This window comes from Sinohyriopsis cumingii, chromosome 11 (genome assembly GCF_028554795.1).
Source record: "Sinohyriopsis cumingii isolate HCF-2022 chromosome 11, ASM2855479v2, whole genome shotgun sequence".
Classification (NCBI taxonomy): Eukaryota; Metazoa; Mollusca; class Bivalvia; order Unionida; family Unionidae; genus Sinohyriopsis; species Sinohyriopsis cumingii.
The window spans coordinates 101836744-101848776 of record NC_142971.1 but is presented as its reverse complement, the minus strand read 5'-3'; the positions used below and the strand labels follow the sequence as shown (position 1 = coordinate 101848776).

Sequence of the window (12033 nt, the reverse complement as noted above, 5' to 3'; positions counted from 1 at the left end):
CTACTGTTCATACATACTCCATAACTTCCTTTTGTGGCAGATTTGTAGATCAATTTGCTATTCCCCTCCAAGAGACATTTCAATTGGAACCGCTTGATTATTTCTATTTAAACCAAACCATATCTGAGTCATACAAATGCATACAAGCAAGCAGCCAATTCAGGCCATAGAAAAAAAGAAATAAGCACAATAATTTGACAGTCATTATAATTTTTTTTTAAAATAATCAATTCATTGGGTACAATAAATTGTGGGAACAGTATGTAGTTTGCACAATCAATCTCCAGGAAGATTCTAAAGGTTGCATGGCTCTTAATAAGTTTTTCATTAATCTCATTATTTCATGGCAGGCAGCATAACTGATCATTCTGTCTACTGATGCAGGCAAAACACAACTTCAATACTTACCACCCCTGGAAATATTTTAGTCAGGGCCTCTGCTGCAGCCTCAGCCTTTGATCTGCCCCCAGGGACCTTTGTACAGTCCTCAAATACAAACAGGGACTGTCGGACTGGGTTAGAGTAAGATACGCTGCCATTATCAACAAATGTGATGGCTCGCACACCCCAGCCCTGTAACATAAAATCATGAGAAGGGTGTCCAAGAAAATTATGCAATATGAAACCCTAATTTGGGTTAGAAAACAAACAAAAAACTTTCTACTTACCTAGAATTGGGATTTTCATTTTATAGCATGCGGATTTTCATTTTATAGCATGCAAATTTTCAGCTAAATCTCTTTTGACAGTGGGAATGACCACTGAGATGGAACTTGTGGATCAAATCAGCAGTAAATCTAGCTTAAATGATACAAATCTGGAAAAAGAGATTAATAAATAAGTCTCATTGGGCTAAGTTAAACAACTAAGAGTGTATCTTCCTGTCCTCAAGAGCAGTTCAAATGGGATAAAATGCATGCTCGATAAATTATCATCATCAAGAATAATGTACATAAACAGGTTAAATGCTCTCACACATATTTTGATTTAAACTGAGCCTTAAAAAAAGTCATCAGAAATATCAGTAACTAAGCAAGTTGTATCTACATGTCATAAAAGGCAGACCTGAATGCTATTTACTACAGCTGGTAATCCTAATTTGGTAGACATTTCACTGTGACAACGTAATGCATATTCATTCACTGGATCAGAAGATATGAGTTTTTAACCTTTTGACCTCGATGGAAAGGGCCAAGCAACTTTTTGTAAACAGCCAAATGTGCAACCATGAGCTTGTGAGGCCACTGGAGGACCCGTGTGCAATAAGCATAATAGTCAATGATAGTGCGAATAATACGTGCTCTTGCTTTGCAACATTTTCATATATTTACATATCTAAAGCATCCATGGGCTAGGTCTTAAGATTGGCACTATCTCTATCTCTCTCTTGCAAAAGAAATCAATGATGTGACATGTTGCATTTTCATTTAATATTTAACTGATAAAGAAACTGCAGGCTGATAATATTCTATTTTTCTTAATGGCAAGGACACACTCTTCTTACTCAAGTAGTGGAAAATGCTGAAGTTGCACGTGGTCTAGGGGTAAATGTTTTGTACATTTAAATGAAGCCTTGCATGATATGCTCCTATGGGAAATGTCCACTCTATCCCATGTTATATAAGGCGAGGTGTTCGACATATGCTAAGTATACAAGAAAATCTTGCTGAAAGTTGTTTTCAAAACATAGTTACTGGAGAGATGAAACAAAAAAATTATATATGCAGTTAAATCCCCCTACTTTCATAATGTATTTTAGCATGTATTTGTTGATGTGCTTACTTGTAAATGGTTATTTTCAAGAGAGAAAAACTACATAAAGATGCTTTGCATTAATGTGACTGATTTTTATAGTCATGGGCCTCAGGGGATATCAATTTTATTTAACTTATCAAATTACCCTCTTTAAAAAAGGATATTATTTGTTGTTGTTGTAGTAGTAGTAGTGGTAGTAGTAATAGTAGTAGTACCATAGTTATTCTAATAGAAGTCCCCCCTTCTAATAAATGCCCCCCACATTTTTTTTCCAAAGAAAAAAGAAATTTATACCATAACGAGGGTTATGGATTTTGTACATATTCATTATGGTATGTCATATATAATTAAATACATATATCAGCAATCCAATGACTGCTAGAAAAATCAAGACAAATTAATGTATGAACATTTTCAAACAGTGGTGTCAGGCATTCAAGGCCCCCCCCTCCACCTTTGGAAATTGCACTGCCCCTTAGGCATTTATTAGAAGAACTAAGGCATCTAGCTAACCTTTGATTAATTAGAGTTAAAATTTTATGAGATCACATAAATTATCATACTAAATAATTCTAATCTTAGACTCTGTGATTTTGAGGATTTCAGGTCAACTTTTAAAGCTCAGATAAATGTGAAAAAATGAGACAGAAATGCATGCATGCATGCATGCATGCATGCATGTATGTATGTATGTATGTATGTATGTATGTATGTATGCATGTATGTATGTATGTATTTTGTTATTGTTGTTGTAGGGTTTAACGCCATTTTTCAGCACACGATGGTGGCCAGTATTAATGGTGGAGGAAAAACCCTGGAAAGAACCACCAACCCACGAGAAGCTACTGCCAACCTTTCTCACATACCCACATTGGCTGAATCCGAGACTTGAACCCACGCAGACAGAGGTGAGATGGCAATGATCCGTAATGGAGAGCGCTTTAGACCACTCGGGGCCTCTCTGTGTGTGTGTGTGTGTCTGTATGTATGTATGTATGTATGAGTGTTTGTTTATGCATGTGAGTGTTTATCTCTCTAATCTATTGGTCTGATACATGAACTGAGAACAACAGTTTGCTTAAGTATGAATTGTTGAAGAGAAGAACATTATACTTACTAAAAGGCATCTAGCAACATTGCATCCTAGTGTCCCAGCTCCTAGTAATAAGCATCTGGTCCTTGCAATCAGGTCAAGGTCAAGGTCAGGGAGTAACCTCCATCTCATTAGCTTTAGATTTAGGTCAACAGCTGACTCAGATAATCTGAAGCAAAATTGTTTTCAATTCAAACTGAAATCCATGATGTCACAATAACATTGGTTTGGCAGAAAATAATGTCAATACTTCAATGCATGCATTGGATCAGCAATGAAAATAACTATGAATGAAAAGATCTCCTTGAGCATAAATATAAATTAAAACATCTCCTTCAAACCATCTTAATTTTTAGACCGGCATCCAAATAGCAATCAAAGTTTATCCTTCTCATTTTTGTGTGAAATATCATCAACTGTCCTAACTTCATTCCCATCCTTGGTTTGTGAGCATTGTTTCTCGCAACCTCATGTGCTTCTTTTGAGATCCTGATGTCATTAACTGGGTCAATTCCTTTCATTGACAATCACAGTAAGTACAGATTAAAAAATATTCAATGAAATAAACTTTAATCCAAATAAAAGAAAGCAGAACAGAAATGTTGAATTTAACTAATGCCATTTTTGCCTCAAGTTTGTACAGAAGGTGTTAACTGTTCAAGTCAGGTTCGATGTTCACATGTTGTTTACAGGACCTTTTTATTAGCAGGAAGCCCAAGACATATTTTTGTGATGGCAAAAGCAATGCAAAAAAATGGTTACTTTAAATGCACTTCTTATACCATGTTAGGAAAAATGAATCAAACAGACAACTAAACAGAATGAAAGTTTTCATAGAAATATTTACGGGAAAAAATCAATGTTATTTAATAACATTGAAAAAAAAACAAAATTCACCAAGTGTATAAATATGTCATTTTATCGAATGTTTGACAGAAATAGAAAGAAAAAAATGCATTTTACATTTTTTTCTCTTTGATAGTTTTGTCATAATTGTTTTATTGCAGTTCATATGTGTGTAAAAGAAATGAAATACATTGTAGATGCAAATATTAATAACACAAAACATCATAAACGATTGAATTATACATATTAGTGTAAATGTCACATTCCAATCTTAAGTCACGTAGCATTTATTTCGGGGCAAGAACCATTGATGTACTTCCAGAAATAGACAAATCTCAACACATTTGTGAAAATGGTAGCTGGCAGAGAATTTGGAAAGTTTATAAACATTTTTCAACAATAAATAAATTAAGCAGCTAAGGTTGAACACTTTCTATGATGGGTTTGATGCAATATTAAAATATAAGCATTATAATTCACATTAAGGGCATGAATCATGGCAGGTTGAAGATAGCAAACTTACACTCTGAAATCAAACCTATCCTGAATTTTGACTACTTTTCTACACTCTTATGAGTGTTCTGTTATGGAAGGTCTGATCACAATTAGAAACTGGCTAGATTGTAAATTTAAGATCATAAGATTCAAAAATGATGTTAATTTGTCTACTGAATGCTACTGATAGTTCAACTAATCCTACTGTATCAAAATATCCCTACTGGATAAGAATATATTAAAAAGAAATATATAAATTTAGCCCGATGTAACATATGAATGTTGTAAACATTTTTATCTTTAGTCAGATACAAGATACTGTAAATCATAAAATTTTAGTGTCACTAAATTCAATGAATCTTTAATATTAGCAATAAAAAAACAATGAAATATTTTTACCGGGAGGCAAAACTATACATATCTGGTGTTTTAATCAACCTACTGAAAGGTGACATATGCTTGTATGCTACACTAGGTCAACACAAATGAAAGGTGACATGTTTGTATGCTACACTAGGTCAACACAAATGAAAGGTGACATGTTTGTATGCTACACCAGGTCAACACAAATGAAAGGTGACATGTTTGTATGCTACACCAGGTTAACACAAATGAAAGGTGACATGTTTGTATGCTACACTAGGTCAACACAAATGAAAGGTGTCTGTGTGTGATTTGGACTTTTAACGTAGCTTTAAAAAAATTAAGTCATATTGCTATGATGTCTGCAGTGTGGCGGTTTATAGTGATGTCTAGCACTAGGGCATCATGCTGCAGACATGTAGCATGACGTCCCATCCAGTCACATTATCCTGACACCAGGCCGATCAGTCCGAACACTAACCTTTTAATGCTGAGAGCCAAGCGAGGCAGCTGTTAGTACCATTTTTGTAAGTCTTTGGTATGACTCGGCCAAGGATCAAACCCACAACATCCCTCATCTGAGGCAGATGCTCTTACCACTAGGCCACCGGAGTGGTTCAAATGAAAGGTGACATGTCTGTATGCTATGCTAGGTAAACACAGATGAAAGAAGACATATGCTCATAGAGTAAAAATATTTTTGTGACCAACTATATATATAGTCCACATTCATCATGACCATGCAGATATTGCATTATGATCCTTGGGTTGTCTCAAGTCAGGTGGTGTACGGTGGAACAGGGCAAAATGAGCAGTCAAAAGCATTGGATTAGCAATGGTAAGCCATTGCATATACTATAATTTGAATTTCAATTATAACTTAAATGATCACACAATAAAATTCATCAGCTCTTAACACTCCTATGGAAAATAAGAAACTGAGCTATGGAGGAAATAATAAATGACTGTACATTGCATAATATTAGAACTGAAAGAAAAATACACTGATTCCAGTATAAAATTACTTTAATGGATCCATGGAGGCACTAAGGTTGACCATTCTTGGCCCAAGTTTCTGCCTCTCATTCTTCTCCCATCCAACACACTTTGGAAGATCTGTAAAAAAATAAAAAAAATATTTTCAATCAGTTTTTGAATGCATACATTCAATTGCAACAGCAGGGTGCATAAGACCATTGCCTATAAAATAAACAAAATACATGCAGAATATGTAACAATGTTTTTGAAACAAAGCAAAAGTACATGTGTTTTCCCATTCTAATTCTCCTTTTGTCTCATCACCATCTCATTGCCAATAAGAGATACACTCCATATGAGATATAATTGTAAGAAATTATCTGTAAAAATTTTTTTAAAGCACTCATATTTAACATTTATAATTTATTTAGTCACAGTAGTGCAGAATTTGCAGACTGTTGGATCTAAGAACAGGACCTTGGGCTAAAAATATGCAGATTACATTTACCTGCTTCAGTGGTCATTGGACTCAGTTTTACTGTTAGCACTATGCTATGTGATATGTCACAGTTTCCATCTTTAATTCTGCATCTAAAACATAATACTTCAACTTCTTGCAGACTTGGGTACCTATAAAGCAAAGCAGATCAATTATCAACTTCACAATTAATATGCAACACTGACACTAGTGTGCTGTTTTTGAAATGCACAGAGCTAAACCTTTAAGACTGAATAAATTTTAAAAAAAGCAACTTAAATGTAAATCTTAATAATAAACCTACGTATTCCAATTAAAGTAAACTATAGTACAAGTTGCATGGGTCACGTATGCGCATATACTAATTTTAAATTAAATATAAATTGTTCTTTTAAAATTTAACACTAATTTTCTTTAACCAAAGCCTATTCAGTCCTGATTATTGAATGCTCTGTATCTTAACTGTCACCAAGAAACACTCCAGATGAAAATTATCTATCGCTATGGACTTTACAATGGTAGCCATGTACTAAACTTGGGTCAAAATAAGAGCGAATCAAGTGGAGTCGTCACAATCAAGGATAGTACGAATTTGTTTATCAATGTGCATAACCTTCATTGTGACATCACAGCACACAACATTCAATCTGGATTGTACTGGATCACACCTCAAGGTTCATTTTGTCAAAAAATGTCTATGTACTTTAACATTGATTTTGTATTAAGCACCTCTCAGGGCGTCTAAATAATGACCTTCCAAATGAATATAGATGTAGAAAAACTGGAAATATAGATGGAGTATACTTTCCTTGTGAAGTGAGAACTTGTATCAACACTAAATCTGACTTTTGTGAGGGCATGCTTCTCAGCATGAGCAGAAGTAGTAACAGAAATATTTGTGGGTTTTGCCGCCAATTGGAGATCATTCTGCCCGACTGCCACCTAGGTGGGGAGATATGTTTTAGCTTTTTTAGCTATAAATTTCTATCTGGGAGGGCTGGATTTACAAGATAATAGTTGTTCTCCTGAGTTATTATGACTGGGAAATATATTTAAAGAAGAAGAAAAAAAGAAAAATATCTGGATAACAAGCTTGAAGGTAAAATTGTCTTTTATTGTGATATAATTCTTTGACTGTTTAGTACAATGAACATACCAAGAACATGGCAAATTTTGTTTCTGTTACAGAAACCACTTTCCAAAGTAGGTTTGGTTTGGTTTCATTTGGTGTTTTGCAACACAAGTAGGCAACTGGCATTACCTGATCTGAACTCATTCAATTCTAGGATTCAAACCTGCACCCTATTGGTCATGAATCCAGCAATGCTAACCACTATGCCAGGGCAACAAATTTTCCAAGTAAACAAAAACGTGTACATAATCAATGAAAAATATACAGAAAAAGCTCTGACAAATAAATCAATTTTTGATCAGTTCTCATGAACCAAACAAATGATATTTAAAAATCACCAGATTACTAACAATAATTATAAGACCTAATGACACTTTCTTAAAATAAGCTGTTGTTGTTGTTGTAGTTGTTTTGGGGTTTAATGCCATTTCTCAGCTCATGGTAGGCTATGTATGGTGGCCAGTATAACTTGGTGGAGGAAAAACCAGAAAACCCCAGTAAGAACTACCAACCAGTGGGAAGCTACCAGTAGAATTCTCACATACCCAGATTTTTTTTGTAACAACTATTTTCAAGTCAAATTTGTGCTAACTTTACTTTGGAAAATTTCACTTGCTTAAATCTTACAATTTTGCTATCATCAGATATATCTTTGTATTAGTCCCAGCTTTCAATAAAATTCTCAAATCTCTTCAGCAACTTGAGGTTTTAACAACAGCTAATATGTCCATTGTTCCACAAAATATAACAAATTGTGTACCCTTAATACAATAAATAATGGAAAATATCATTGCGATGTGTTACCATGACAGCAAAATAATTTATCAAAATGTTCAAAATATATGTTGATAATCTACCTGAGAATAAGGAGACATATACATTTATACAGGTGCATCAGGGCTGATCAAAATGTTTCAACCACTTCTTCAGGACGAGTGGTTTTAGAAAATTCCCTTTTCCACCTACATCTGTACTTTCCCAAAAAAGTCTACCTCAATTCAATGAGACATATGCTGTTTAATCCATAGGAAAATCAAAAGAAATAATGTAAAACATATTTAGTACCAAGTTTTCTCCTGGAGTGCACACAGTAATTCCATTTCAGAAAATGGTTGTCCATAAAGGGCTAGATTGCAGGCTGTGTTAAAGAGAACTCAAATTTATTTTTTCTTCATTTCATTCTCATTTAATTTTAAAATGACCTTTCTTAGTGGAGCATTGACCACTTTAACTTCAGAGTTTTTCTGCACATCATGCTGGCTGGTGTCATGCATATCTGTGTTGTGTGTGCTTTATGAGATCAAAAACTGTCATGAGCCTTGCTTGATTAAATCCTCAATTTGTTAGTTAGAAATTTTGTTTGTCCGAATCCAAAAATGAATAGTCCAGAACTGGGCTTATGGGATTTGACCAGCTCTGAGTGTGTACAAGACTTTTACATTTATAATAGGAAACTTTGCTATAATGTGCTTTTGTTATAACATGAATTAAAATATAACACAGTCATATCATGACTCTGGATGTTTTGTCTTAGATGTCCCTTATTCCCTGACACTACTGCAAACATCGGTCCAGATAAAAGATAAAAGTATTTCAGTAAAGTTTCAGAAACCTAAAACTTACTGATCATAATTAATGTTCTTACACAGAATGATTAATTTTCATTCAGCATGAACCTATCTTAACCCCAGTTGTTATAAAAATTGGTAGGCTGTAAATTTATTACAAAACAATTTACTGGTGTTTTCTTTATTTATCCAAATCCAAACATCCACAGACCCATTCATTTAATTTTTTGTCATTCTGCTATACTGCATTAAGTTTGGATATCCCACAATTGATAAAATGACATAAAATCCAATTTACGAATTTATTCTTATCAATAATTAACCCCTAATTTCACTGAATGCCAGAAAGACAAGAGAAAAGCTGTTTAAAATGTAAGAGAAGATAAAAATACAAACCAGTAATAAGAGATAAGGGCTAGGTAGTTTCTTAGAGGCCAGCCAGGGTTCCCTTCTAGAGTGCAAGGGTCTGAAAATCCGAACAGCACCTGTCAAGGAAAACAGGAAGCTATGAAATGTAGAGACAATATGTATATTTCATATAGGATTTTACATGAGTGTTCATTTTATATGCAAGAATCCTCTGTATTATAAAAAACATTTTATACAGATACCCTGAATCAGTATCACAAAACTTTATGTAGATGTTAGGTGATGCGAGTAGGCTAACCCTGTAACTGCAACCCAAAAAAGGCAACAGGTATAAAAATGATGTTAGTACACACTAGTATCAATATATGTGGATAATATTTATTCCAAAGAAAACATTTCATGTACAACATAACTTACCTTTGTATTCTGATTCAGGTACTCTGATATATTTTGCACAGAATCTATTTTTAACACATCATCCAATGTCTCTACTACAATGAAATACCCTTGGTGGTTGTTATGGTGACTTTGAAATTCATCATATGCAGTTATCAAACTTTCCATCTACAACAAAAGACAAGAAAGTATTGTATGTGCTAACTTTTGGTAATATTGTTGCTGTTCTTATTATTGCTGATGCAGCTGATGATAATGAAGACAGAAATGGTGGTGGTGATTAAAAGATGTCGATAATAACACTAATATTAAATTAATAAATTTTAGGTTAATGAAGTATAATATTTGCTGTTGGTTGAATTGACAATATAGTATGAACTTGTATGCAATTAATATACTTTTGTGTGCACAAAATTTCATGATTTTGCAAAAAAAATGTGGGTTACTGAACTTGTACATAAGGAAGGGTACTATTATTTCCTAAAGAAGAATTACTATTTACTGGGTCTTTACATTTGTGCTTTGTAGAAAAATACATGAAAAGTGAATTCACATCATTTAAGGTTATGAGATACTACCAACAATACTTACCCAGTTATAATACTGTAAGAGAACTACTACTGACTCACAAATTCAGCCCTCCCAGATAACATCTTTAGCTAATAGAAGCTAAAAGTTATCTGCCCACCTAGGTGGCAGTTGGGCAGAGTGATCTATTCTTGGCATAAGGATTTGGAGGCAAATCCTGTGCATATTTCAGTTACTACTGGAGCATAAGGCATGCTCTCTATGTGGCTGTATCTATGGAGAGGCTGGGATGATGTATGTCCATTATGACTGGGTAAGTATCCACCCAATTATAATACCTTAGAAGAATAGGTAAGAGGTGGAGGGAGATACATACCCTTACTCTCCAGATACCATCTGCAGTCCGTTAAGGTATGTGGGATAGCTTCTAGATACCCCAGCTGGAGAAGACTCCATCTGTCAGGGAGTGGCTTCAAATAAGGAAAATTGTCACCCCCGCAAATCCAGCAGAAGTCATGAAGCTGCATCTTAAGATGCTGTCAAGTAACCTGGAAAGGTGACTGTTGTGCCACTGATATAGGTCCCAAAATTTTGTATTGAGCCATTTGGGATGACAGATTTTGGAGATAAAAGCTGAAAAATGTGGATTCCGATCTCCTTCCCACATGCTTAATAATGTCAGAGAACAGTTCTGGTCAAATGCTAGGCTGGTGGAAACTGCTTTAACCTCAGGAGTGTGTGTGTAATAATTTCATTTGAACTAGGTTTTTTTTCCTAATATGCAGAGCAAATAACCAATTTTATCAAGGATGAAAGAGTGTTTGCTGATAGATAGGTAAAATTAGGCATGATCTCCCATTAAGATACCACTTCAAAGCCTGTGCTGGGTCTTTAGGTGGCCTTGACCTGAAGTGTCCAGAGTATACAGTAGTTTAATTATATAAGTCTGGTTACCCATGTACTGAAGCCTGTTCTTAGTGATGAAAGAGGGTGGATGAAAGAGGGTGCCATCATGAGAAAAACAGACCCCTTCTTGTTGGAACTGCATGTAATTTGGGTCCACTGATAGGGCATGTATTTTGCTGATTTTGCATACCAATCTCTATTGCAATGAGGAAGCAGGTCTTGTATAAAAGGCAAGCCAGTGATGCCTTTGAAAGTGGTACAAATGGTATCTTGTTCATCCAGGTTAGTACCCATGATAGGTTCCACTTTGGGCACAGAGCCAATGTTTTTTATAATCAAAGTTGGAGAGAACGTTGGCTATGTCTTTGTTCTGTCTGACATCCTCTCTTCCACGATGATGAAAGGTGTCAGCAATCTTGGAGTGGTAACCTTTTACCATACTCAGTGCTAACTTTCTCCCTTCAAAAAACCTGAGGAGGAAATTAGCTATTTGAGGTAAAGATGCCTGGAGAGGTATGACATTTGCCTTTGTATGCTTTCAGAGTGGACAGCCTTCTTGCTTCAGAAAATTCTGTCTACGGTTGTGAGACATGTGGTGCTGACTTGATTTGTCCATCTGAAGACCTTTTCGCTTACTCATGCTAACAAGTTTTTTCTAAAGTTCCAAAAACGTTTTAAAACATAAACACAAACTGAAATACTGTTGTAATCGAATGAAAATAAAATGTTTATACACATATTAATACAAAAATGCTCTCTAAATTTAATTTCTCTACACCAAGTTGTACTTGCTATATGGAGCTTTAACAAAGTTTTTGCAAAAATATTTAAGTCCAAAAAGTTAAAAATGAAACAAAATAATTTAAAATTTGATGTATAGCATACAAATAATTTAAAACTTGAGTTAATGGCATAAAAATCTATTGAGGTCATGTACTTATGACCATAATAAAGTATGTATACTTTCATGGCTCTTACCTAAATAGAATTTATGCTAAAGTACTACTATGGATTTCTGGTGGATGAACTACCATGTGGATGAAAAACACAGACATGTGGACTTACAGTGAAATAGTGGAAAAACTTATATGCCCTCTTTTGCTATCATTGTGGGGACATAACAATC

General features: G+C 34.6%; 1 protein-coding gene across 2 annotated transcripts in view; it reads right to left on the bottom strand.

Annotated features, from left to right (window-relative positions):
• Positions 1-12033, bottom strand: part of LOC149789178 (ubiquitin-like modifier-activating enzyme ATG7) — a 76566-nt gene that overhangs the window by 51229 nt on the left and 13304 nt on the right. For both annotated transcript variants that reach the window (XM_089975319.1, XM_089975320.1), the window contains exons 6-11: positions 9495-9641; positions 9105-9193; positions 6039-6160; positions 5578-5668; positions 2873-3017; positions 409-573 (exon numbers count right to left, since the gene is read on the bottom strand). In XM_089975319.1, the coding sequence (XP_089831445.1) occupies positions 409-573; positions 2873-3017; positions 5578-5668; positions 6039-6160; positions 9105-9193; positions 9495-9641 (759 nt within the window). The remainder of the gene's footprint in view (positions 1-408; positions 574-2872; positions 3018-5577; positions 5669-6038; positions 6161-9104; positions 9194-9494; positions 9642-12033) is intronic.